At 36.4% G+C, this 27,949-nt stretch overlaps 1 protein-coding gene across 2 annotated transcripts in view; it reads right to left on the bottom strand.

Annotated features, from left to right (window-relative positions):
• Positions 1-3,462: 3,462 nt before the first annotated feature.
• Positions 3,463-27,949, bottom strand: part of LOC131160339 (uncharacterized) — a 49,032-nt gene continuing 24,545 nt past the window's right edge. Inside the window, exons 3-10 of one of the 2 annotated variants that reach the window (XM_058115946.1) lie at positions 21,690-21,777; positions 21,523-21,594; positions 21,175-21,247; positions 20,894-20,945; positions 9,900-10,012; positions 9,739-9,808; positions 4,107-4,192; positions 3,463-3,986 (exon numbers count right to left, since the gene is read on the bottom strand). In XM_058115946.1, the coding sequence (XP_057971929.1) occupies positions 3,944-3,986; positions 4,107-4,192; positions 9,739-9,808; positions 9,900-10,012; positions 20,894-20,945; positions 21,175-21,247; positions 21,523-21,594; positions 21,690-21,777 (597 nt within the window). In that variant the 3' untranslated portion in view covers positions 3,463-3,943. Of the gene's footprint in view, positions 3,987-4,106; positions 4,193-9,738; positions 9,809-9,899; positions 10,013-20,893; positions 20,946-21,174; positions 21,251-21,522; positions 21,595-21,689; positions 21,778-27,949 lie in introns of both variants that reach the window. The other variant, XM_058115935.1, reaches the window with a different exon arrangement.

Here is a 27,949-nt window from a genome sequence, read left to right as displayed (position 1 = left end):
TATTCTTTTTTATTTCCATTTTTTTTCACAAAAAAAAAAAAAAAATTACTAAGCATCAAGTAGGTATCATTTTCTTTCTTTTTCTTTTTTTTTTTTTATTACATAGGAACTCCAACCACCAACAAGTCCTTCAACCCTCTGGTGCGGCACCAAACCCATGGATCAACGTCCTCCTCCTAGGTTTCGTTGATCAGGTAAATTCTGAAATGCGGACACGACTTCTGTGCACAGTTGGATGTTGAGCCAACCCAACTTCCGGGACACATCTCCATTACCATCCACGGTGCCCACTAGCTCACAGAGAACTCTCACCATCCACGGTCTCCGCTGGCTCACAGAATGAACTCTCACCATCCATGGTCCCCCTGACTCACAGAGTAAATTCTCACCATCCACAGGTACCGCTAACTCCGTGAGTGTATTTACCTGATATTGAACTTCCTACGTGCTGATGCCTTTCCACCACGCCATACCAGCGGGGACGGGCAGGTATCATTTTCTTATCCCGACTAATGCCATCTACCTTATAGCCATAGTAAAATTACACTAACATTTTTTCAAATTGAAGAGGATAGCTAGCTACCCTTGTTGGCCGATTAGACACGTGATTGGTAGGTATTGAAATGAACTGTACCAATGAGGATGACAACGTAATATCTTACTCCCGTTTTCACCCAATACTTTACCTGCTTTCGCAACTATAAACTTGGGTATATTAGAGGCTTACAGGTCACCATTTTCTTGAAAGCTATGGAGGCGCGTACCTATGATCATATCCAGTTGTCGGCTTTTAAGCTTTGTTACAAGCAGTTTGGTCTCTTGTTTTCTCACCACATTGGATAATTTGTGTTGTAGCTCTCCTTCTTTTAACAAAATGTGGCGTCATCTGCTTCCAATTCTCACTGCAACACGCGTTCCAATTTTCAACATGAGAACAGTGAGTTTTGATACCCAATATGGAAACATGTTTCCATTTTTTATTTTTTGAAAGCAGAAACAAACTGGGTCTGTCATAAAGCACAGCACCCTATCAAGAGCAAGGTTGGACCAAAACATTCCTTGTTCCTGTACGAGGCTTGGGGTACCGTTTTCTTGAAGCCTATGGACGCACCTAAGGTTGCAGAGGCCAACTTTCCTTGGAAACGGTCTGCTTTGTTTCATTTTTTCACCTTCTTTTTTGAAGGACTTGTGTTATTTTTGCTTCAGGAAATGAGAAAAAATTTATGTGCTTTGAAAGGTATCGTGTGTTTCGTGCCTGTAAGTCACATTACTTAGACGATTTCATTTTATAAGTCTCGGAAATGAAATTCATAGACATTTGATTAGTATATATGTAGGGGTTCACAATGCTGTGCTCTATGTTTTCGATTCTCAATCATGTGGCCTCAATTTTCAATGTGAAAACTCGTGTTTTGGTACCCTTCATAAAAACATGTTTCGGTTTTTGAAAACAATAAAAAAAAAAATGTAAAACAGATGACATGTAAAAATAAAAGACATGAAAATTAAAACATTCTCAACTGTTACAAAGACGACTTTAAAAAAGAAGAAAGAATGGGTTTAAGCCGTTGGCGCCAGTATTAGAAGTAACAAACAAGTCACACTTGCATGTTAAAAGCAACATTCACTTGTTGTTTTGTCGGTTGCAGGAAGAGGCCGCAGTTTCTTCTTTTAAGGTGTGAACGAGAAAGAAGTCTACACGCAATATATAGCTCTCCCCGCTTGCATTCTATTCATTTTATTAATAGAGTAAATTTAGGACCACCAAAGGGGAATACCATTCATTCTTTTTATACCAACGACAAATGAGGTCTATTTCCGCACAAACAAATATAACAAAAATACTCCTTTCACACTATGGGACAAACTCTCGGTGAGGATAAGGAGTTGCCTTGTGCCCCCTGCATGTCTGAAATTGAGACTTATTAAGGAGGTCTGGGATTATCTTAGAGGCGGGCTTGGATGGCATAGCAGAATGACAACTTTAAATGCTGCCTTGAAATGGATGAAAAAAAGAAGCTAAGGCCTGAGGGGACTGGAATAACATCAGTAGCTAGGCGTGCCTGTGTAACTACAACAGTATATTGAATCTGGCATTTCAGAAACAAAAGGAAGCATGTGAAAATATAGACTCCGGTTGATGTCATCATCAAATGCATCCAGGGCACGTATACAGAGCTATGTATGAGAAATTTCCATTTCTTCCTTAGACTGGGGTCGGGAATCCAGGTGAACTTATGATACTTATTTTTTTTGATGTCCTAGTAGTTGGATAGAATGAGTCTTATCTGTTAGAGGGGTTTTTTAACTTATATGTTGATTGTATTGCAATGTAATATGATGAGAGCGTATTGTAATGCAATGTGATGAGGGCTTGTTTGTCCTTTGAGCCCAGGGATGCCCAAAGTATGTTGTATATACACACTTGATTAATATATTTACCTTTACTGATTCAAAAAAAAAAAAATAATAACAATTTCACAGGCATTCTCTTGTTTTTACTTTTTTTTTGCTTTGAAATAAAGCTGAAACAGACAGCTCATTAGGTTTTTTTTTTATTTGCTCATTTGGTTTTTTTTTTCTATTTTTTTTTTTAGTAATCATCTTATTTGTTAATTTTTCAACACTTATATAGATTAAAACAAATTCTAAAAAAAAAAATTTATGATCATTTGAAACTAAAAATAAAATCATCTCACAAAATTAAATAGCATTTGCACAGAGAATTATCACTGGTATTTTCTAATTTTTCAATGCTAATATAGAAACTTCAATAAATTTATTATTTCAAATTTGTTCATCGAATAAAGAAAATGCAATATACAGCAAATTAATTATCAAAACTTTCATTTTGCCCATTAGCATTTGATTTCTTTTTTTTTTTTTTTTTCAACTCTATCAAATCCATCTTTGTTTTTAACAGTATTTGATGGAAAAGAAAATTCATGAAAATATAAATTTTCTTGACTTCCTTTTCTCAACCAAAATTCTTAATCAAAAAGAACTTGTATAAAAAATACTAAAAATAATTTCTTATTCTCATGATCCAAAGATAAATGTTGAAAAATTAAAAATACAAACATAATTTTTTTTAAATAAAAAACAATATACATTCTACCAGACAACATATATATTCTACTAGACTACAATTAACACGCCCCTAATGTTGCCAATTGATTAGCAGAGGTTAGATGAAGGGGGTTTCAAAAGGGCAATTTCACAAGTCCTAACACAAGGCAAACCTCCAGGATTAAGGAATTGCAATCTGTCATAGCCAAACACTTCACACCCACGCAAAGCTTCAAAACCAGAACAAGAACAAGAGCCTGCCTGGCTGTCAGTTTAAAAGTCGAGAAGCTTTATGAAACCACCTTGATTCCCCCTCCTACAAATGACAAATTTGACATATACATTTTGCCCCTTAAAAAGTTGGGTTAGTATTGTAACTGCCAAAAAAGAGCATTGGGGAATTCCCATTAGTCTTCATTTCTTTGATTGGAAGAAAAGGGTCCACACAGATAAGTTTGAATTAATAAAGCAAGAGGGTAATGGGGGCAGGGATCAGACAACCAGCATCAAGGTGGGAACCTGATTCTGTATCCCATCTCCCTGGCTCATATGCTTGCTTTTGTTCTTCTATTGTTCCAATCCCAAACAAGTGAATTAATCCCAAGACTAATACTATAGCACAAGGTATAATAATATGTTTTGCTGGATTTTATTCTCTTGCTGACCAGCATCTCTAGCCACACCTGGCTCCTGAAAGACAACATAAAATCAAGAACCTAGGACCATTGGGGAGAGATGAAAGGAGCCACTAAACTCGAGTTTTCAAAGCAATGGCAAGCCAATTATAGCTACTGTTGACATTCCAGTTGTGTCCTTTGGTGCAGAACCGCATATGATCATTTCATTTCTCCTTCCCTTGCTTACTCTGCTGCATTTATCTGGCCTTCCTTCGCATTCCCATGCGTGATTTTGCATACCTGGAATTCTCGTTAAGAAAAAATCTGCATTGTTTTTACTTTGATATTATAAATGGGGGAAAATGATCTAAACATTTTTTTTAAAGCATTAAATAATCTGAATAAGATTCTGAAGGATACTCCAACCGCATGCCTTCCCCAGCAGGAGATGAGTAAAGAATTGTGCCTTGCAAATTGTTTAGCGCTTCAGTTGAAGAGGCGGTATCCTGCATATACAATGGTAGCATAATTCAATTTCAATTTCAAGTTGCATTTGGTGCGCATAATGGAATAGGTTAGGCACGTAGGGGTCGTGGTACAGGAATACAACAGCTTACAAAAGAAAATGTGCTGTCACCATAAATCTATGATCATGCACCAATTTTATTTATTCATAACCCAGAACAACAGAGGAATGACTACTCAGTGAACCAAACCTAACCTCACATATGGACTGGACAATACTTAATGGATGCACTTATCAATAATATCTTTTGCTTTTTGTATTGAAACAATTGTCAGTTTTTAATAAAAAGGTGGAAATATTATTTTATAACTAACAAACAAAGAAATTCCCTCTTTAAACCCATGTCACTGTTATTCACCTAACACTTCAATTTTGCTGGTTCTCTATGGCTCTTCTTCACCTTAGCTTCATCATCATCTAGCTGAATAGTGTGTTTCCCCCAGAATTAGACATCCTTGAACCCAATTTATCCATCAAATGTCGAGCCTTTATATCCTTCCCAAAAATCTCCTCCACAGGGGTGGGCAAAATCCCATCCTCACACATTTGCTTTTTCTCCAAACCTATCATTTCAATATATATATATATAGTCCCCTTAAATCCTTCCATTAGAGGTGGTGGCACAGATGGTAAATCCCCAAGCAAATCAGAAGAATCAGAAACATCACTGCACTGTTTCCCGGATCTCATCCAAAAGCAAATCGCCATCCAATCAAAATCTCTAAAGCCTCCACTGTCAATACCCCAAGCATCCCCCAGATTCTTCTTTTCCTTACATAATCTAACCCTCTCGCTAGTAATCCTCACTACACATAAACCTTCTCCTTTCTCTCTTCTTAGAAATTTTTTTGTTTCTTCACCAGACATAACTCGCTCTTCTTCAGAAATTTTCTTCATTTCAACACCCATTTGCTTTGCCATCCGATAAGCATAGACATGTTGGCCCCTAAACTTATCAAAGATAACTTCCTTATCACATTTCCCCTGAATCCCATCCACACCAGAGTATTGGTTCTAAAAGAAACTCCCCTTTTTCATCCATTTAGATAGCCCACTGGAAGTTTTATCCTCTACATGAATTTTCTCTTCCACAAAAAGGATAGAGTCATCAACCAAACCCCTAGAGTTGCTTAAAACAGACCTGTCTCTTGTCGCCTCCTTCCCTTTAAGCCTTCCGAGATTGTTAATTCTTTTTTGTGAAGTCCTACATCCTCTTGGGTTTTCTATTCTGCTTTGCAGAATTGAAGTAGAGAATGCTTCAAAGAGTCCCTGGGCTGCATATAACATTTATCTGATGAACCCTGGGCCTGATTATTTAGTGGCATTTCTTGGGAAATCCAGGACAGGCCTCGGGCTGGGTTGAACTCATCTTGGAGTTTTAACTCTATCAAAGGGGCTTTGGGCCTGAATTTTTAAGTGGCCCAAACTTGAAACAACTTCAAGCAGGCTTTGAGATTGTTCAATAGGCTGGCCCAACAGATAGTTAAGAAAACCTTCCTTCCCCTTTTTGATTGTAGGAACCCTATCTCCAGAAGATCCTTACTTTTTCCCTGTTGCGACAATCTCCATTTGCAGTATCCCACAACATTGAACACAATACTGTTTATTCACCAAGTCACTATTCCATGCTCTGCTTTGGCAAAAGCCTCCTTCACCTGTAATTTCCTTCTCTGTGACCTCCTCTGCCAGATTACTTGTCTCCATCATAATCTCCTGACTGCTTCTTGTACTTGCGCAGCTGGTTCTTTTGATTTCATTAATTATTATCCTAGACTACAGAACCTGAATCAGCACAGGGCCACGGCTGGAGAACAGTGCTAACCATTCACTAGAGACTTACTCAGGGCTCAGTAGAAGAAGAATTTTCCAAAACCACACCACCAGTTCTAAGAAAAAGAAACCAAAGCAATGCACAAAATTCATTCCCCAAATCGCCCTTCACCTTTAGACCCAGCAGGAACAAATAATGAAAACCTCTTTCCTTTCCACCCATGCCCCATGTCCAAAAACATTCCCACCTTCATTGTATGAATCACCAATTAAGACTTCACACTTCCAAAACAAAAGCTTCTAAATCCCTTACCCAAACTTCCAAAAATACAACAAAAAACATCAAATAACCAATTTGCAGCAGCCAAAGACAATCTCACCCACCTATTACGAACCTGGTTGTGTTCAAGAACAACAAGAGAGAAAATCCCACCCATTTTATCCAAATCTCAGATCGAAGGTCTTCCCTGCGATCTGGATCGAACATTTGAGATGTCCTAGATTCTATCTCCTGTGACAGCCATGGCAGTCATCGAGGGAAACATAAAAGATAGGGTACATTTCGCAAGCGAGGGAGAGAAAGTTCATAGTGAGAGGTTTTTCAAGCCTTCCCAATAATGATAAAATTATTAAGATCAATTAGATTCCCTTCAAATAAATACCCCATAGGCTGGCTGCTTTATGGTTGGAACTAATGTTAGAAACAGCAGCAAAGAAATCACGACACTATGTTTTTGCATCAGAACTGGTAGACTAGGAATTTTGTAGTTTTTCAGTTTCAAGATACTTGACTGGGTGCAAATACTTCTATTAAACAGCCTTGGCAGTGAAGGTAGTGGATTTCATAAGCATGGTGTAGGACAAGAAGCAAGACCATGGGAAGATCAGAAGAATTGGGTCAAGAGATTGTTGGGTTTAGTTATGGTTAATTGTGTGTTTAATTTAATTAGCATACGATTATGTGTATTTGGGGGTTTGTTGGTAATAATTGTGTTCTTTTTTTTTGGGGTAGGGGGAGGGGTATGTAATCTCATGTAGTTCTAGGGTATGTTTTAATTTCATGTGTTAGGAGGCATTCTTATAAATAGTGCATGAAAGCCATATAGAAGGTTATTGTTTATGAATTTGGATTGAAAGTGATGGTGTGATTTTCCCTTTGTATCTCCTCTCTTCTGTGTCCCTACTTCCTTCTTCTCCCCTTCTCCTCTACATTCTCTGCAGATCCATGATGCTGACCATTTTGGTATCAGAGCCCAATCACAATCTCCACTCTTCCATTTTCACTTCCCATTATCCTTCCAATCATTCTTCTTTCTTCATCCTCCCTTTCCTCTCCTTCTCTTCTTCCCTGTTCAGTCTCTCTCTCTCTCTGTGTTCGGTCACTGCCTTTGTCTACAACATCTTACTTCCCTCTCCTTTCATGTTTCTCCTCCTCTGTTCTCCTTCTCCTCATCTTCTTCTCTTCTTCTTTCCTCGTCCATTCTTTATATTCTCCTCCTATCTTTTTTCTCTGTTCTTTTTTCTTTATCTAATTCTGTTCTGTTCTCTAATCATGTTCTTTTATCTAATTCTTTCTCTATGGCATCAGCAATTCCTCCCCTATCTTATCCTTCTTTCCTCCTCTTCATTCTTTATCTCTTCCATAATTCTCCCCCTCTCTTTCTCTCTCTCCATCATCACCAATCCTAGATCTCGGGGAAAAAAAACCCTTAAATTTCCAGCCAAATTACAGTCACACCCCTCAAATTCAAACCCTAACTTCCAGCCAGTAAATAACAACACCACCTATACCATCAAAAACAGAACCTTCAAGAAGGCCCATTCCCAAAAATTCATCTCCATCAAATGAGCAGGGTGTAAATCCCTAATTTCCTGTATATTTCTGCATATAACCACCATCATTGCAATCCCCACCCCCTGATATACCTTCATCTGAAATCTCATCAACAGAGGACCATCACTGGAGGTTCACATGCCCCATGCGCTGATGAAACACATGAGAAAACTTCCAATCTCTGTATTTTCCAGTTTTGTGAGAAATTGCTCCAGCCACAAGATTTTGAATTTTCTCCATAACATTTTGATCTGTGGCATGATATTTTGCAAGCAAGCGCTAGAAATTATCCCACTAGCATAAAAAATGAGGTTTTATTGCTGCATTTTGTGAATTTTATAAGTGAATTGTTTCATTTATGTACGACACTCAAGATCGAAGATGAATTGAAGATAGTTCTTGAAAATTAAGATTCAAATTTGTGCCTTTGCATGATTAGATCGTGAATCGAGGGCAAATTTCATTAAGGGCTTTTGGTGATATATAGTTGCAGAATATATATTTATAAATCCAAAAATACGATGACAATTTTTTTATAACAATATGATGACAAATTATGGGAAAAATGAGTGCCATTTGTCAAATTTTAGGCACAATTCCAAGCTTTTTCACACATTTCTCAAGTGTGGAGAAAATATTGACAGGATCATCATTGATGGAAGATGCCCTATGAATGTGGTTTCCAAAAATGGGGTCAATGTATGCAATTTTATCCAAAAACTCATCCAAAGCCTTACATAAGATATCTTGGCTTGATAACCCTACATATTTGTGAAAGATGCGTGGCTCCTATCCACACGGGTGATTATTTTGATAATGTTTGGTGTGATGTCATACCCATGAATATTGGCCATGTACTCCTTGGTTCTCCTTGGTGGATGATTTGGGTAAGGATGTGAAGACACATGTCTTCCACTAATGATGAAAAGATTATTTTCAAGTTTGCTCTACCAACCTACCAAGATAAAGAATCCGCCAAATTTACTCAACTAGAAGACACTACAAGCAAGGAAATGCACATGTTTGAAGACATCCAAAATCTTTCAAACATTCGTGTTGTTGAGTTTGTCATTCCTGGTGTGTTCATTGATGCCTATTCTCATCAAGTCTATGGTGTTGTCAATGGAACATAGTTTCTTGTATCTCTCAAGCGCCGGCCTTCCAAAAGTCCAAGTTTACCTTAACTTCTAATGAAATTTGAGGCCGAATTTTTCTAACAAGGGAAAATTTGATGTAGGACAATAGTCAAGACCATGGGAAGATCCTTGTTGGAGAATGATTCATAAGAATTGGGTCAAGGATTATTAGATTTAGTTAATAGTTAACTGTGTTTAGTTTAACTAGTACAAGATAATGTATTTGGCGGCTTGCTTGTAATGTTTGTGTATTTTAGGGGTGGGTGTGTAATTTCATTTAGTTATAGGGGTATATGTGTAATTCCATGTGTTAAGAGGCTTTCTTATGAGTAGTTTGTGAAAGCCATGTAGAAGGTTATGTTGATGAATTCGAATTGAGAAGTGAAAGTGTGATTTCCCCTAGTATCTCATCTCTTCCTTCTTCCTTCTTCCTTCTTCCTTCTTCCTTCTTCCTTCTTCCTTCTTCCTTCTTCCTTCTTCCTTCTCTCCTACATTCTCTCATGGCTATCCTTGATGCCATCCCACGTCACATGTTTTATGGCAGGGGCCAAAGGCAGAGGACAAGGTCATGAAGCAATAAATCGTGTTGCAGCTCTCCAGCAAAAGCATAAAAGTTGCACACAGACAACAGTAAAAAAATGCCAGCTAAAAAAACCAAAAACAGTCTGGCAAGGCAAAAAATAAAATATAAGAAACTACCAAGTTTCCATCCATCAGGGGGAAACAGAATTCACTTTTAATTTTAAAAATATGTTCATTCAGTAGCAATAGACAGACAGGGAGTACCTGGAAGTCAACAAATGCCACTGGAGATCCATAAGTGCTCTGCATCTTCAATTTCAAAAAACCCAAACATCTGATGGAAGTAAAGAACAGATTCAAAATTAAACAAAAGTTCCACAAATTTCCACAGTAAGAAACACAAGATTATCATAATTGCAGCAAACCTTGAAAAGACTTGAGTCAGCTCTTGCTCTGTACAAGTAGGCCCTAGATTAGCCACAAAAAGTGTTGGACACGGGGTAACACTTTGTGGAACATGAGAAGTGGAAAAAGTATTCTGCAGATGCAACAAACATGCTTAAAATTATGATCATTAGAAGAAACAAGGGCATGTGAGTAAGCAGCGCACAGAAGATAAAAACAATGATCCATAAGCAAATGATGGCCCAAATATCCCTCATGAGTACATCTCAAAATGACAACAAAAAATATCAAGAGGTATATGTTTTATTTATTATTTAATTTTAATAACAAAGCTCCTATGGAAGCTCCACATCCAATGTCCAGAAAAGTGATAGTGGAACAACATTTTTAATGTTAGGAATCAGATGATTAATCACCTTCAAAAAAAAAAAAACCTCCTCCTTCAAGCACCAACTACCCATTTTTAGATATCTTCCTCATTCACATCATATAATAGTTAAATCTACAACAACAACAAAAAGCCTCAAGTCCAACTAGGTGGGGTCAGCTGCATGAATCCTTTTCCCCAAATTCACCCAATCAAGAGCATTTTCCTCTACTAGATTAAGAGCTATTAAATCCTTCCTTGCTACCTCATTCCAAGTTATTTTAGGCCTACTCCTACCCCTTTCAATCAAATCTACAATATATATAAAGATATGAATGCAGTAAATCATTTTGTGGACAAAAGTATCAGTAATGTTTAAAAATAAGAGAAAGCTCTTAAAAGTTCACATATAAAAAGATAAAATTACATCTAGAGCATTTATTCTAGATAAATATATATCTCAAGTTGGACTAAGCCTAAGATTTTCAAGAAAAAGAAAATCAGAATCCATAAGAATCATAAAGTTTCAAGAATCTCATAAGAATTTGGAAAACTCCAAATTTTCTATAAAAAATCATAAAATGGAATAAAATCATAAAACTTCAAAAATTATAAAAGAACTCATAAAAATTCAAAAAAAAAAACACAAAAAATCATAAAATTTCAAAAAATCACTAGTTATATAACATAGTATGGAGATAGAGAATAAGCATATTGCATTCTTAATATATTAATAAGAATCTGTAGAAAACAACAGTGTAAAATAGAAAGAAAATAATTTCAATCAAGATGCGTGCACCCACAATTTTAGAAACAGAAGATATATGCAAACATACTCTTTGACTAAATATTCAAATAGAATTTTATCAAACAAATCTACCCCAATTTAAGTATCAAAACAAGGTAATGACGATGTGATATTTGGCATGACTATTTTAAAATGCAAGAATCAATTAAATTCAAAATTGTTCCACAAATATCTCAAATCAATTTTTTAAAGATTTTTCTTCTTATCTAAATAAAAAGTCCATCTCTAATTGGGATCATGATTAGTTTAAGAGAAAATAAAGAGAGAATATCCATGCACATTTGCAAGCAAAAAAGAAAATAATCTAATTTCAAAATTTTCATAAATACTCAAGAAATTATCAAGTTAATGGAAACTATTTTATCTTAGAAAAAACAGGGATAATCATTTTAAAAATCTCATTATATATTCATGTACATAAATAATTTTAGGGGAAAAGAACTGAGCCTAGCATGCATGTATGATGGATGAATAAAGCTCTGTACACTATGCAAGAAGTAATTTCTTTGGCTCAATTATAAATTAAAAAACTAGCTTAAATGATGGAATTGTTAGATTTAAAAGAAGACATATAATTTCACATGAGGGGGATTATTTCTCAGGTTCATCCTGTCATTAATAGATTGATTACTTTTAGTTGATTCCTTTTCAATAGAGATGAATATCATGTGCAAATTTATGTATCTATGTAATGAAACTCAATATCATACAAATATATTTTATTCATATAAAATATGATCTTACAATGATTTACATTTTAAATCAAGATGGGTACATGCAGAGCACATGCTCCACAGCTAGTAAAAGTAAAATAAGTAAATCATTTAGTGGGCAAATATATTTTGTAGGCAAATATCTTTATGTTTTTTAAAAAGAATTAAGCTCAACCACAGCTATATATAATTAAATTCAGTAATTATCTTAGACATATTAAGACTTCACATGACTAAAATTTGGTTCCAACACAAATTGTCGTCATTCTTAATCACTATCAACCAAAAGGTCAAACACATTAATAAAATATGTAAAAGGAAAGAAACAATTGGTGAATGCTCAAGTAGGCACATCCTTTCAAAAAGAATGTAAAATATGTACACCCTCTTACATCTTCTACAACTCCAAGAAACCGCCTAACATCATTCCAATGCGCAATAAACAAGACTCATAAAAAGACAAAAATATTGAAATAAATTGACCAAAAGCACCCTTTAGAAAAAAAGGGTGAAATAACTCACTTGCAACCACTCAAATGCAATGCACACATGAAAAATTATAGAAGTACAAATAGTAGAAGCATTTTGCGGAAAGAAGCATCCTTATCTTTTAAAATTTAAAAACATTTACTAACGTATAGGATCTTTCAATCATGATTAAGACATTCATGGACTGAAAATGTTCCATTTTATAAGTCATAGATAGAATAATAAAAAAGAAAAAACACCTCAATAGAATAGTATAAATATTTAGAAACATCAATATCTAATTATTTATTCATATACAAGTTACTTATACACAAGTATGAATGCATTGCAGATGCAAAATATTATGTTTGATAAAAATATACTTTTTTTAAAAATACACCCATGTGAACCAACTATAAGTACAAATTTGATATATGACCAAAAAAAATGTATTCTTACTTTTTTCTGTTTATATAAAAATAAACTTGTATGGACCTATTTTGATAGAGGTATTCTTACTTTTCAAATACATTTTAAGTAGAAATACCCTTATAGAATCCTGCCCAAGGCAATTATGTTATTCTAATTATATTCCTATTCATATACTAAAATAGCCTCATATCTACATAAAAAGACATCTCCATAGCTCAAAAGCCATCAAACATAAAAGCTCAAGTTCATTCATGAAGATGTTGAACGTTAAAACATATTAAAATCATCTTCAAATTTTCCCATCCAAGTGATTACCTACCTACGACTAACTTAAAACTCCTAAAAAAAAAAATCACCTTCATTGCCCGTGCATCGTATTTAAAAAAACAAAAATTCCCCGAGCCTTAAGGCCCCCCACTTTGAGCAGCTAGGGGGAGGGTCGCCGCAGTATGCGCAGCCTTACCCCTGGTTTTATGCAAAGAGGTTGTTTCCTAACTCGAACCCATAACCAACCAATCACAAAGGAGCAACCTGACCATTGATCCAAGGCACGCTCTCAGCACATGCATCTTATAAAAAATAAAATTAAATAGTTTTTGGAAAGAATGCGTGAAGTGGTTCATCTGTTTAAAATATTATTTAAAAAAAAAAAAAAGACAACCCGGTGCACAAAGCTCCCGCATATGCAGGGTCCGGGAAAGGAGCAGACCACAATGGGTCTATAGTCGTATTGAATATGTCATGTTATCATTACCTTGTTTCGAGATTTTCAAATTGAGATAGATTTATCTAATAAAATCCTATTATAATATTTAATGAGAAAGAATATTTGCATAAATCTCTTATTCCTAAAATTGGGAGCACAAAAATCTCGATTGAAATTAATTAATTTTTTTCTATTCTACAACAAAAACAAGCCGCTTAAGTCCCACAAAGCAGGGTCAGCTATATGAATCCTTTTCTACAATTCACGCAATCAAGGGCATTATCCTAAACTAGGTTAAGGGGTGTTATCCCTCCTCACAACCTAATTCCAAGTTATTTTAGGTCTACCCCGACCTCTTATAGTACCATTAACTATTACTAGCTTGCCCCTCATTGGTGCACTACTTGACCTATGTTCAAATTCCCAAACCATCAAAGCTGCCCTCCCTTATCTTATCTTCTATAGGTGCAATACCTAGCTTGTCACAAATTTGTTCATTCCTTAATTTATCAATTAATGTTTTACCATACCTCCATCTTAGCATTCGCATGTTAGTGACTTTCACTATTTAAATATATTGTTTCTTGGTTGCCCAGCACTCTAATCCATAGACTATGGCTGGTCTAACAGTCATCCTATTGAACTTCCCCTTTAATTTTAACAATGTCCTATGATCACACAACACTCCCGAAGCATTTCTCCATTCTACCCAACATGCTTTAACTCTATGTACTATATCCTCTTCAATTTCTCCTTCCACTTACATAATAGATCCTAGATATCGAAAACGACTAGTGTTGTTGTTTCTTGATTATCAAGGTTAATCAATATTCCTCTCGCTGAATTTCTTTCTATTCTACGGAATATTCTCTGAATCTTGTTGAAAAAATTTAGGCATAATTTTTAATTTTCTAAGGTTTTGTGCAATTTATGAAGCTTTTAGAATGTTTACAAAATCTTTATGATTTTCTAAAATTTGATGATACTTTTAAATGATCTTTTTGAACTTTGATGAATTTTATGATTTTTACAGAAAATTTTAGGGCCTGTTAAATTGTGGAAAACATTTTCCATTTCCCAATTTTTAGTTTTCCAAAGAATTATAAAAATTTTAGTTTTTTTTTTAATTTTAAGATTTGCATTAAAATGGTAGAAAAAGAGTTTGTTTAAATGTGCAAAATGATTTTTCATTTTTTAAATTTTTAGTTTTCAAAATAATCACAAAAACAAAGCCAAATTATTTTCCAATTTTTCAAAATTTATATAACGCAATAATCATTTATTTTTTGGCTTGAATTTGGATTTTGGATTTTGAAGGAACTCTATGCATAATCCACATGAATTAAAATCCAAGATCCGATTTCCATGCTCCCATACATAAGAGTTAGAAATCTAGAAAAATAATGAAGAGATGTCTTCCAACTTCTCTATATAAATTTGAAAATTTGAAACAAGGTGGCATTTTTGTAATTATTAAAAAATTACAAATGAAAAATAGAACTATTTCCACAACAAATAGGGTCAAAACTGTTTGTCACTATTCATTTATTTTACACAAATGTTGTAAAATGAAAAATTAGCTAACTTTTTTGTAATTTTGTAGAAACTAAAATGGAAAATAAAAATCAGTTTCCATAACTAAATAGGCCTTTAAATTTTCAGTTATATGAGATCTTCAAAATTTTATGATTTTCACAGAATTTCATGAATCTTTAAGAATATTATGGAATTAAAATTTTATTTTCTAAGTTTTCATGGAATTTTATAAGTTAAATTTTTTGAATTTTCAAAATGTTATGATATTCCTCAATTTTTAAGAAACTTTGTTAAATTCTTATAATTTTCTTAGTTCTGATAATATTTTATAAATTTTATAATTTTTGGGATATTTTTAAAAGTTTTCGGTTTTTGTATAATTTTTTAACTAATTCTAAGGCGGTATGGAATAAGGGCCAAATCTTAGTTAAGGCAGATGTAAAAAGCCCAAATCCAGATATGCAGCAACAAAGGCCTGCGGTGGAGTAGGAGGAGGGCAGTCGAGGACAACTCGGACCTTCTGGCCAGGCAGATTTCAGAGGACAGCATGGATTCAAAAGAATTACTGGCAGAGGCTCTGTTAAAGAGGCTTCTTACTGCTCCTCCTAAGAGCAGCAAGAAGCAAGGTGATTTTTGCAATCAAACTGTGTCTTTAACCGCAGCTCCATTAGAAAGAATGAACACAATATCAGAAGGGAAAAGCAAAAATGATCTGATGTACGATTCGAAAGAAGATATGGGCAGCATATGCGTATCAGAAAAGAAGACTCTGGTGGATCAGGTGAGAGCTGATTTTGAAAAGGAAGGTCTACTTCAGATGTTTGAGGGTTTTAGTGGGGATCTGGAAGAGGATGGGTCAAATAAAGTGGTCAAGTGGATATTCCAGAAACAAGCGCAAAGTGCTTGGAGAGACATAGCCTTCTTTCGAGTTCTGATTATGCACAGGCAGGTGTAAATTCTTTTAACCACAACTGTGACCAGGTTAAAGCTTTAACTGTTGATGGGTCATTGTCTTCCGACCCTGGCCATAAGCTCAGATCTTACCTCGCAGTTATCTCAGATGTTCCTTTTGGTGCTGTCCAGGGGGGGGGGAATGGGGAGGAACTTACTGGGAGAGTTGATTCTCTTATGGTCATGGAGGATCCTCGTTCATCTTTAAAAAAAAAATGTATTCTTACCCTTCCAACCCAACCTATCCTTTCTCCAGTAACTCTATTATGGCCATAGGGAGGTTTTTTCTAGGAGAGACGGGTGTGAGTTTAGCTAAAAGTGGGGTGAGAGAGACTGCCTAGACCTGCAAAAACTCCTTGAAGACCTGGAACTGGAGTAAGTACACCCTGCTAGAATTGTGCGGACAAAGGGGTTGAGTCCTAAGACGTACGAGAGACGGAATAAGAAGTCCAGAAAGAGATTTAGAATCTGGTTTCAACAATCAACTATGGGAGTGGAAGAGGTTTCAGGAAGGTGGTAAGCGCAAAAAACCATGAAGGTATTCAGTTGGAATGTTAAGAGGATTTGGGGGATGAGAAAGAGGAGTTTGATTAAGAAGGTCTTGGGCAAGAATTCCCTTGATATAGTCCTTATTCAGGAAACTGAGCTGGAATCAATAGATGAGTAGTCTGGAGTATTTGGGATGGTCATTGTAAAGATTGAGAGTTTAGGGGTGCTTCAAAGGGTATCCTTGTCTAATGGGATTCTCGGTATATTTCTAGGGTTGATATCCTGACAGATTTTTTCTCTTTCTGTTTTATTTGAACTGAGAGAGGGGACAGTGGTGGGTTTCTTCAGTCTACGCACCTTCTACACCTACTTTGAGAAGCTCTTTGTGGGAAGAGCTTGTTTCTATTTTTAGCTTTGCTCCCTTAGGTGGATTGTGGGTGGTGACTCCAACACGGTTAGGTTTCCCAAAGAAAAGAAAGAGGCAGAAATACCGCAAGTATGCTCAATTTTGATTCGTTAATTAGGGATTGTGGTTTGAGAGACCTTCTGTTGGGGAATGCTTCTTTTACTCGGTTGGGAGGGACTAGTGCGGTGGCTAGTAGACCAGACAGATTTTTGTTTAGTAGTGAGTAAGAGGATGAATTTCCCAAACTTTCCCAAATTGTCCTTTCTAGAACTACTTCTGATTACTTCCCTATCTTGTTGGAATCTAGAAAGGTCAAAGGTCGTGGGTCCCTACACCTTTCAGGTTTGAGAACATGTGGTTGAGCCACACGACATTAAGCCTTTGCTTAGGGACCCTTGAGCACAGAATGTGGAAATAGGTTGGAAAGGTTTTAGATTCATGAGGAAATTGAATTTGAAGGATATACTGAAAATTTGGAATGAGGAGGTATTTGGTGACATTAGAATTAGAAAACCTAAGCTTTTGGATGAGTTGGCTTTCTTAGATAGGAAGGAGGAGGAGACTATTTTCTCAAATAGAGAGGAAGCAAGAAGAGTTTCAATAAAAAATGAGCTCGAAGAGGTGCTTTTCGAAAATTGAGGAGCTGGAGACAAAAGATCAAATTCAAACGAGTTAAAGATGATGACTGCAACTCCTACTCCTTTAACACGCTAGCTAATGTGAATAAGATTAAAAACTTAATTAGGGAGTTGGATATGGCCATATGGGAAGTGAATGAGTCACTAATGACCATAGTCAAATAGCATCCATTATTAATGATTTCTTTCATAATTTTTATTCAGAGGACCATAGTAGACAGATGACAGGGGTTAGATTGGAATCCTATTTTTGATTATCAAATGCATTGGTTAGAGAGACCATTTGATGAGGAGGAAGTTAGGGCGTGGTATTTGGGATGGATAGGTATAAGGCACCGGGACCTAATGGTTTTAATATGACTTTCTTTCAAGATTGTGGGAGATTACTAAGTGACATTTGCTGAAAGAGTACTAATTCCTCTTTCATAGCTTTGGTGTCTAAAAAAGCTAGATCTTCCAAGGTTGAGGATTTTAGACCTATTAGTCTTGTCTCTAGTGTGTATGAGATTATCACCAAAGTGTTTGATAATAATCTGAGCAAGGTACTCAATAATACTGTTCTGAGTGCTCATTGTGTGTTTGTTTGGAGGAGACAAATAGTGGATGCTATCCTAGTGGCCAATGAGGTGGTGGAGGATATTCATAGGAATAAGAAGAGAGGGTCACTTTTCAAAGTAAATTTTGAGAAGGCTTATGATATAGTGAGTTGGAGCGACCTCTAGATAAGGTTTTTTTGTGAAAGGGCTTTGGTAAGCATTGGCATAAGTAGACTGGGGGTAGTTTGTCTAATGTTTATTTTTCGGTGATTATGAATGGTGAACCCCCAAATTTTGGTTTACTGCTTCAAGGGGCATTTGACAAGGTGACCCCTCATCTCCCTTTCTGTTTGTCCTCGTAGATGATGTTTTGAATAGGATGATGGATAGGAGAGTACAGAGGGGTATGGTCAAAGGGTTAGGAGTTGGGAGAGAGTGAATGGTGGCCTCACACCTTTAGTTTGCAGACAATACCATTGTCTTTCTAGTTGATCGTTGCCTTCCAATTAGAAGATTTTTGGGTACTCTTCAAGTTTTTGAGAGGGTATCTAGGCTCAAATTAATATGGGGAAAAGTCGTTTTGCAGCCTTAACTGTTCCTATTGAGTGTAATAGAGATGGGGCTACAAATGTGGGTGTGGTTTATTGGATTGGCCCTTGACTTACTTAGGGCTTCCTTTGAGAGGGAATCATCAAGCTACCAATTTTGGGAATCCGGCACTCTAAAGGATGACAAAGAGATTTGATGGTTGAAAGGAGGACCTTGTTTTCCCTTGGGGACAAAATAACACTTATTCAAACCTATCTTTCTGCAATCCGATGTATTTTCCTGTCTTTTTTTAACATTCCGATGGGGATTGCAAGTAAGCTTGAGGGAATCTTAAGAGATTTCTTATGGTCTGGTGTCAGGAGTCAAGGGATCCTTCAGTGAGTTGGACTGAGGTTTGTAGGTCTAAAAAGGAGGAGGAGGAGGAGGAGGAGGAAGAGGGGGCAAGGGGGGCTGGGTCTTGGTAATTTGGTGTCTAAAAACACTACTCTTTTAGTTAAATGGTTATGACATTTTCCTTTTCTTCTTACTTCCCCATGGCATTGAGTTATACAAAGTAAGTTTGGGTTGGATGAGAATGGGTGCGATACCAATACTAGTTTGAGATGTTCTTTCGAGAATCCATAAAGGTCTATTTTTCAGTTTTAATCTATATTCACTCCACAAAATTTGAGGCGGGGAGTGAATCCCGGATTCATTTTTGGAAATACCTATGGCTTGGGAATGATTCTTTCTCCATTTCTTCTCTCGTCTTTTTAGATTGTGCTCTAAGCCGAATAGAGCTATTTTTTTTCTGTTGACAATTTGAGTAGCTCTATTGTTTCCTCCATTTCCGAAGACCTTTTATTGATAAGGAGATGGTGGAGTGTCATCCTTGCTGTCCTTACTGAATAACTGCAACCTGTCTTTGGGTAGGGATGTTTGTTCTTTGTCTTTGGATCAGTTGGGGGTGTTTACCTGCAAGACTTTCTACAAATTCCTGAACTACACTAATCTTTTACTCTCTATCCTTCTATTTGGAAGGTCAAAATTCCCCCCCAAAAATCAAAATTTTTACCTGGTTGATTGCGCTTCACAAAATTTAAACTAATAACTTGCAGCAGATTCAAAGACCTATGAAGGCTCTCTCTCTTGATGCATGTGTGCTCTGTTATAGGAATTCCAAGATAGCATACCATGTTCTTTTGCATTGCAATTTTTCTTGGAGGATTAGGAATTAACTGTTCAGTGTAAGGGAAGGGGAGCTGGGTTTGTCCTTTTTCAGTAGAAGATTTGTTAGCCATCTCCTTTGCAGGTTTTTTGGAAGAAAGAAGGATAGGGCAGCATTGTGGATATGTGGCATCTTTGCAGTCTTATGGGGTCTATAGATGGAGCACAATGCACAGATATTTTCTGGGAAGAATCTAAATTGGACAATGGTATGGGATAAGATTATTTATATTGCTTCTTTATGGTGTGTCAGGTTTAGAATTTTTCGGGAAGCTAGTTTTTTGGATTTACAATGGGATTGGAGGAACTTGATGGTTTGATGTTTCTTTATTTTTGTTGTCCTTAATTATTAGGAGATATCTTATTCTCCTTTCTTGTAAATTCTTTACCATCAATCAATGAAATTTCTTTTTCTATCAAAATATATATATGACTCCCTCATTTGCAAGCATTGTCTAAATATGACAATAATTCTACTACTTGATAAATGTTTATATTTATAAAACTTAATAATCTAAAACTTATTACATTATTTTATATACTAGTGATCCCTTCTAAGCACAAGCAATGCACAATTACACATAACTAATTTATTAGGCAATTAATGAACAAAGCACCATGAACAGTCTACTCTTAAGGGATTTCAAAATTGCAATTTGCTTGGTCCTAAGCAAACTATACACCAAACAACAACATTGTTAATACTCGGACCTATTTTTAGAAAATTAAATATGTTTGTAACATGCATCAATCAATCTATACTGAGGAATATCCGAGTATGTCTTCAGAAACCCACAGATGTTCTCATAGACAAACTTTGTTCCAATTTTTCCCCAAGTTACATCTTAAAGAGTCATTATTTTAAAATCTAGTAACATTATTACTCACTTGGAAAACGGAAAAAAAAAAACTAGTAAACTTCAAAACTAATTGTCATGCTAAAGCTGGTTCAATGACAAAATAAATAAATATATAAATAAAATTTTGATTCTGAAATAATCAAATACCACGTAAAAGATTGTTTTTCCCTAAAAAGGATAAAAAGATTCGCATTAAAATGAAGAACTGAATAACGGCAAACAATATAGGCAATTATATTGAAACATTAACTCGAACAATTGGCCATTGAGTGAATATAAGGCGGCAAAAAATTAGAAGCAAAACATAAACTTGCATAGAACTCAATACATATTGAAATGTGAACCTCACCGATTTCATTGTGTTAGTTTCACTACCAGCAAGACCTTCAAAACTCCCATGACTGAATCATGAAAAAAGAATAAATATAATGAAAATTAGATAAGCAATGAAATAAGTAATTCATCACAAGGCTAATAGTACAACTTCAGGAAATAGGGCATGTAGTAAATGCTTTTACTAGGCCCTTGACCTTTGGCAATAAGTAAATATTTCAAGTAAAAGAATGTGCTTATTCAGCTAGAAGTAATCACTTCCGAGTAACAAAAGTGTGCTTAAGTTGTGCAGATGACCTTTGTGTAGATGGATAACCAATCGTGTTGTAAGCAGAATTAACCATTCCAGGCAAGTGAACGCTGCCAACACCTGCTAGTGTCCAAGCGTGCAAACATGTGCAATGTGAGCTTTTAGAAAAATGTGTACTCCAAGTGACCAAGAAAATAACTTGTACTCCGAGTACAGATCAGACAACACCATGTTAGCCAAATTAACAAACTTTTTTTGAGAGGGAGATATAGAGATAAAGATACACAGAATTTGCATAAGATAAGCCATAAATTAAACAGAACATAATACTGCATAAAAACAGAGCATCAATGAAGATTAATCCAAACAATGAGGATTTTGAGCTACAGCCTCACCAGAATCAGGAGTGCCTCTTGAATAGGCCGCAGATGCTTTAATTTTCTTATCGAAGCCAGATCTTTCATCATCTGATAGTCATCATCAAGAATTCCAGAAAATGAATATTAAAATATAGAACAGAGGCAGCAAGAAGAAGAAAGGAAAACTCAAAGTTGCAAATTACCTGTTGTCCTGGAGCGCTTGGACCTCGAATTAGATTTTGCAAGATCAATGTATAAGGTTGACCCCTTCTCAAGGTCAAATACCATCCCCTACAGAAAGGATGACAATCAATAGCTTTTCAGAAAAATGATTAGATTTAAAAAGTTTTTTTTACACCCCAGTGATCCTTTCTATCATGCCACTTTTTATGTTTGATCATACAAACACATACAGCACCGACAAGAATTCAAATCACAAAAAATTAAACAATGAATGTACTGTGTTTGCAATTATTACTAAGGGTCACCCACAGCTTGGGATTGGGATAGTGAACTTTACAGGCAAAACAAAATCAAAAAACAAAAAAACAAAAACAAAAAACAAAAAACAAACAAGAAATATGTTTTCTAAAACTATTCACGAAAACAATTAAATCTTAAAGCCTGTTTAATTAGCAACCTATTTCTATTTCCAAAAATTCTGCAACAGAATGCCAATGGTTTGGAATTAAGATAAAGAGTCGGTCACTTGCTTTGGAAACAAATGAAAACATAGAACGTGGTGATTGTCCATCTTCACAGAAGTTGTGGACCCAACTGCCTCTCTTCATTTGAGATATTTTCTATCCCCAAAATAGCTAAACATCTTTTGTCCAACCAAAACCACAGCTTTCATCAGTTCCTAACATTGGAGATTCTTCCTATCCCCAAAACAGCCAACCTCTTAAACCTTACAGAAGAACTGTGTACTTTGCATTTGTAATACTACAGGCCAGTTTTTTTATCAGCAAATAAAAAAAATCATTAAAGCCCTCCTACAAACAAACAAGGGAAACCATCCACAGTTCCTCACTGCAAGTCTTAAAAAAAAAACTAATAATCACAGGATTCAAAAAATAATAATCCACCATGCCATCTGGTGACAGTAGCAATCTCTTGATCCTTACTAATATGTACGAGCGTGACTAATCCTTTAAAAGCTCCCTTAGTTCTTTCTCTCCACAACAAACCAAAAACATGTTAACAATAGGCAGTGGGTAAGAATTTTCCTAGGAGTTGGCTCCCACACAAAGATAGTGTTAAGAGGTTATATATGTCTTTTAGTATTATTATTATTGAGTGTGTTAATATGTTAATTAGTGAGAGTTAGTAAGGGTATCATTGTTATTCGAATATATTTAAATTTGTATTATAAATAGAGGGAGAGACCTATCTTCAAGTTAGGTCATTCATTTTTAATCAAACCTTAACATGGTGTCAAAGCATGATCCTATCTAAACTCTATTTGTAGAAACACGAACCCGGGAAAATAAAGAAAATAAATAAGAAGAGAAGTAAGGAAATTTTTAAAGGGCAAACAGCAGGATTCGTCGACGAAGCTCAGGCATCATAACAAGGAAATGCCGAAAGAAATTTCAGGCTTAGGGTTCATCAACGAACCCCTTCTTTCGTCGACGAACATCCTTCTGCAGTTCGTCAACGAGGGCACCAATTCGTCGACGAAGTTGGCCGAGTCAACGGCCTATAAATAGATTTTTAAGTTACTTCTTCATTAAGAAATCATATTTCTCTCTCTCTCTCTCTCTCTCTCTCTCTCTCTCTCTCTCTCAACCAGCACCCCTCACTCTCTCTCTACGATTCTTCGCTGTTTGTCGCCAGATTCGACAATTGGAAGTTACCACAAGGATCTAGGAAAAATTCTCTACAAGTCTAGTGGAGCAGATTTTTAAATGGGGTCTTTCCAGGCATCACCCCAAAGTTGAGGTAAGGGTAGAAATGGGCTGTTTATCTAACATATAACTGTTTAAATGGGGTGTATAGGCCTAGGGATGTTTAATGGTTGTTAATTTGGGGCTTGACTTGATTATTCTAGGAAACGTGTTTTCGGGATTTTGGAGCCCGTGTTGCCGTGGGTGGGCTATAGGAGCATTGTAGGAATTCTCTCTCAATAAGCAGGTAAGGAGATTAAATTAAGTCAGGAGTTTTATTAAAGTTGAACCGATTAAAATGCTATATATGTATATTTATGTTTTCAGTTGTTATTTCAAAAACCAACCGTTCAAAATAGATTTTTCAAACCTAGGATATATGTTATGTATTTTGAGTAAAAATGAACAATGGAAAGTTTGGTTTGACGTTATAAATGGGATATATTGTATATTGAAATTGTGTGGCAGATGAACGATATTTTGAGGTTATGGTATAACCGAGTTTGTGAATGTTTGCGAAATACTAGAACTGTTTGTAAAAAATGCAGGGATTTGATATAGCAGCTGTGAGCCGAGTTTTATATAACAGTCGCAAGAGCCGGGATTATGTTTAGCGGCTGTGAGCCAAGATGTATTATGATGGCCAGGGGCCAAGTTTTATAATATGATAGATTTTATACAAAATGAGTTTGAAATATAGTTTTTATTACTTAAATTGCATGATATGTTTTAGGAACCCTGAGGACCAGTTATGTTATGAGTACGGTACCGTTGCTAAAGATTCAGTAGTTGGCCATGTGCGCCCTGGATAGAAGTGTAGGGTGGTCTCAACCGATTAGCCTCAGTAGAGGGTGTACCTTCCCTGGAAGTCTGGACCAGGAAGTGGTAAGGTAATTGGACCCACAAGCAAGTTGCGGATGCCTACGTAGTCGGAGTTAGATGCAGAAATATGATTTGACTTTATCTGGGTTGATCACCTCACGCTTAGTCCAACCTTCAGGCCGCACAATCCGTACCATGGGGGAAGTAAATGGTGTTTAGTCTCAGGAAATGCCTTTTATGCATAATGGTAGATTTATGTAAATGGTGTTACTTATTTACTGAACTGTTTATACTATGGAAACGAGATGGGTATTTTCAACTGTATAAAGAGAGTACGATGTAAAATAGCTATTTTCGATTAAATGAAGGATGGATGTTTTCTTTAAACACTAAATGCATGTTGACCACACACTGATATTAACTTAATCTTCCCTACTGAGAAGTGTCTCACCCCAATATACAAATCATCTTTTTAGGATACACCCAGGATCGTGCGTAGCAAACTAGAGGGGTTGAGTTAGAAGTATAGTATACTTACGTGGAATGTATGGATTGAGTAATTTTTGTTTATGTAGTTTTAATGGGTTGTAATAAGGAAAATTGGAGACTATCGTGTAAAATGGTAGTTTAGAACTCCAGTAATGGATTATGAAGAATGTTTTATTTACTTCCGCTGCATTTATATAATAAATATGGTATCAAGTACACAGACGTCACTAAAGTAGCACCCCGGGCCCACGTGACAGGTTGGGGCATTACACTATTTCCCTCAACCGTCACCAGAAAACACCATTCCCGCAGTTGTTCTTCCCTAATCCACGTCCATCCCATACTAAATCACAAAACCAACCATATAACCATATTCAAACCCTCCTGACGACCCACCCCACAAAACCCCATCGTAGGAGCCCCCCCCCCCCCACGTGTCCCCACACACCGGCCAAATGCTAGCAAGGCCGACCCCACACGCTGGCACATGAGAGCAATTCTGGCCACATTTTCCCTTTTTTTTCTTCTGCCATGCTCCGATTCCTTCTTTAGATTATATTATCAAGCTGTTAGGCCAGTTTTTTGCTCAAAAATTCAACCTTTTTTTACCATGCACTCGCAGTATTCTGTTAATTTCTGTTCAAGGTTTGTGAAGGCTTCCTTGTGAGTTTTTTTGGAGTTGTTGCAGCGTTCGTGTGAGTTGTGAGGCTGCAGCAGTTCTATATCCGTAGGTGAGTTGTTCACCTTGTCAGTGGTTGTGTCAATGCTTCACATGGCTTGTGATTGTTCTAATATTAATTGCTCTTCTTGTTTTTGGTGTGGTTGCTGTTTGTGAGTGTTGTGGCACCGCTATATCCATCGGTGAGTTATTCACCTCGTCCGTCATTGTGTCGGTGCTTCACATAGTTTGTGACTGTCCCGATTAGTTCTGAATGTTCTTGTTTTTGGTGTGATTTCTAATTTGTGAGTGTTGGGATGGAATCTATGAATCCCAAAAAAAATATTTCCTAAATCGCTGCCGCAAATAATGACTCAAAAGTTGGATGGAAGAACTATGTTCAATTGTCTAAAGTTGTTCGAATTTATTTAGCAGGGGATTAGAGAAATCTAACCACTTGCTCCAATCTGAGTCTTCTGATGAGAAGAGCAAAGACGTGTGGGTTCAGGAAGATGCCCTGGTTGTTTCCCTTTTATTGAATTCAATGGAGCCACAGGTTGCACAAATGTGTATGCATCTAGATACTTGCAAGGAGATTTGGGATTATGTCAAACTTCTTTACTCCAATAACATTACACATATGTATGATTTATCCCAGGAGTAATTTCAATTACAACAAGGAGTAGGATCATTGCAGATTATTTTGGAGAGATGAAACGTTCATGAGGAGCTTAACGTCATGCAACCTATAACTGCCGACTTTCATGAGATGCAAAAGCAGAGGGAGCAGATGACAGCTCTTTGTGTTCTAGCAAGCTTGAGACTTGAGTTTGAGGTAGTTCGGTCCCAGGTACTTAGTAGTGTTGAGCTGCCATCAATTGCTAATGTTCATTCTAGTGTCCTTCGTGCTTCCTTTAGCACACATTCTCCTGTTCTTGCGTCTAGCATTGAGAGAGGACCCCAGCCTTCTACACAAAGTGATTCTAGTTCTCTACCAAACAACCACAAAAATAATCGCGGTGTTTTAAGTAGTCGTAGTGATAGAGACAAACAAGGCAAAGGTACTCCACGCAAACGCACTCCTTGTGGATAGCATAATCATAGTATTGAGCAATGTTGGGATCTTCATGGAAAACCTTCACGCGTTGCCAATGCAGCCACCACCAACCCCTCACCTTTAGGTCAAGTGGGGGGCAACGTGCTGTCTCTATGTCAGAGGAAGAGTATTCCAAGTTCCAACTGTATCAAGCATCACAACAAGCTTCCCTTCCCATTGCATCTCTTGCCCAATCCGGTAAGCACACAATATTTCTGTCATCCAATACTTCTCGTCCTAGTCCTTGCGTCATAGACTCCACTGCCACTAATCATATCACAGGTATACCTAGCTTATTCTCCACTCTTCAATATTCTGCAAATTTACCTTGTGTTATTACTCTTGCCGATAGATCCACTATTGCAGTCAAAGGAAACAGGGCTGTAAATCCCACTTCTTTTATTTGTATTCCTTCGTTTTCATATATTTCCAAATCCTATGTCCATTATAAAAATTACTAAATCCATGAATTGTTCAATGATATTATTACCTAATTCCGTGGTTATTCAAGATTTGAAGACGAGGACAACTATTGGCAGAGGGTGTGAAGTTGGTGAACTCTACTGCATGCACTACTGCTCCCACACCTTTCCAAATTCATTGTCGCTTGGGTCATCCTTCATTGGAAAAGTTAGAATGTCTTGTGCCTAGTTTGAGTTCTGTGTCTAGTCTCGATTGTGAGTCTTGTCAGTTGGGAAAGCATCATCGTGATTCTTTTGTTTCACGGGTCAATAAATGGGCTGCAAGCCCTTTTATGTTAGTTCATTCAAATGTATGGGTTCCTAGTAGGGTCGTGTCCAAGTTGGGTTTCCGGTACTTTGTAACCTTTGCGCATGATTATTCAAGAATGACTTGGTTATATTTAATAAAAGATTGTTCCAAGTTATTTCAGGTATTTTGTGCCTTTTGTTATGAAATAAAGACTCAATTTGGTTTGCCTATTTGAATACTTCGAAGTGATAATGTTAAAGAGTTTTTCAATGCACAATTCACTACTAACATGACTCACTTTGGTATTGTTCATCAATCATCTTATGCCCACACTCCTTAACAAAATGGGGTTGCAGAGCAGCAAAATAGACATCTTGAAATCGCTCACCCTTTAGTTTATCAAATGCATGTACCTAAAGTGTTTTGGAGTGATGCTGTACTTATTGCTTGTTATCTGATCAATAGAATGTCATCCTCTGTTCTTAGTGGTAAAATTCCCTACTCCAATCTCTTTCCTAATTCACTTTTATTTTCTCTTCCTTCTCATTTATTTGGGTGTGTATCCTTTGTTCATCAACTCCTGGGATGGATAAGTTGGATCCTCATTCTATAAAATGTGTCTTCCTGAGCTACTCGTATACTCAAAAGGGATATCGTTGTTATAGTCCTATGCTGCATCGCTTCTTTGTTTCTATCGATGTCACCTTCTTTGAGTCTACACCTTACTACACCCAGTCACTAAATGCTTCTCAGCTCAATGAGTCTCTTCCTTCGCCTAATCTTCCAAATTCTACGTTG

Source organism: Malania oleifera, chromosome 1 (genome assembly GCF_029873635.1).
Source record: "Malania oleifera isolate guangnan ecotype guangnan chromosome 1, ASM2987363v1, whole genome shotgun sequence".
Taxonomy (NCBI): Eukaryota; Viridiplantae; Streptophyta; class Magnoliopsida; order Santalales; family Ximeniaceae; genus Malania; species Malania oleifera.
This window is presented reverse-complemented; position numbering and strand designations above follow the sequence as displayed.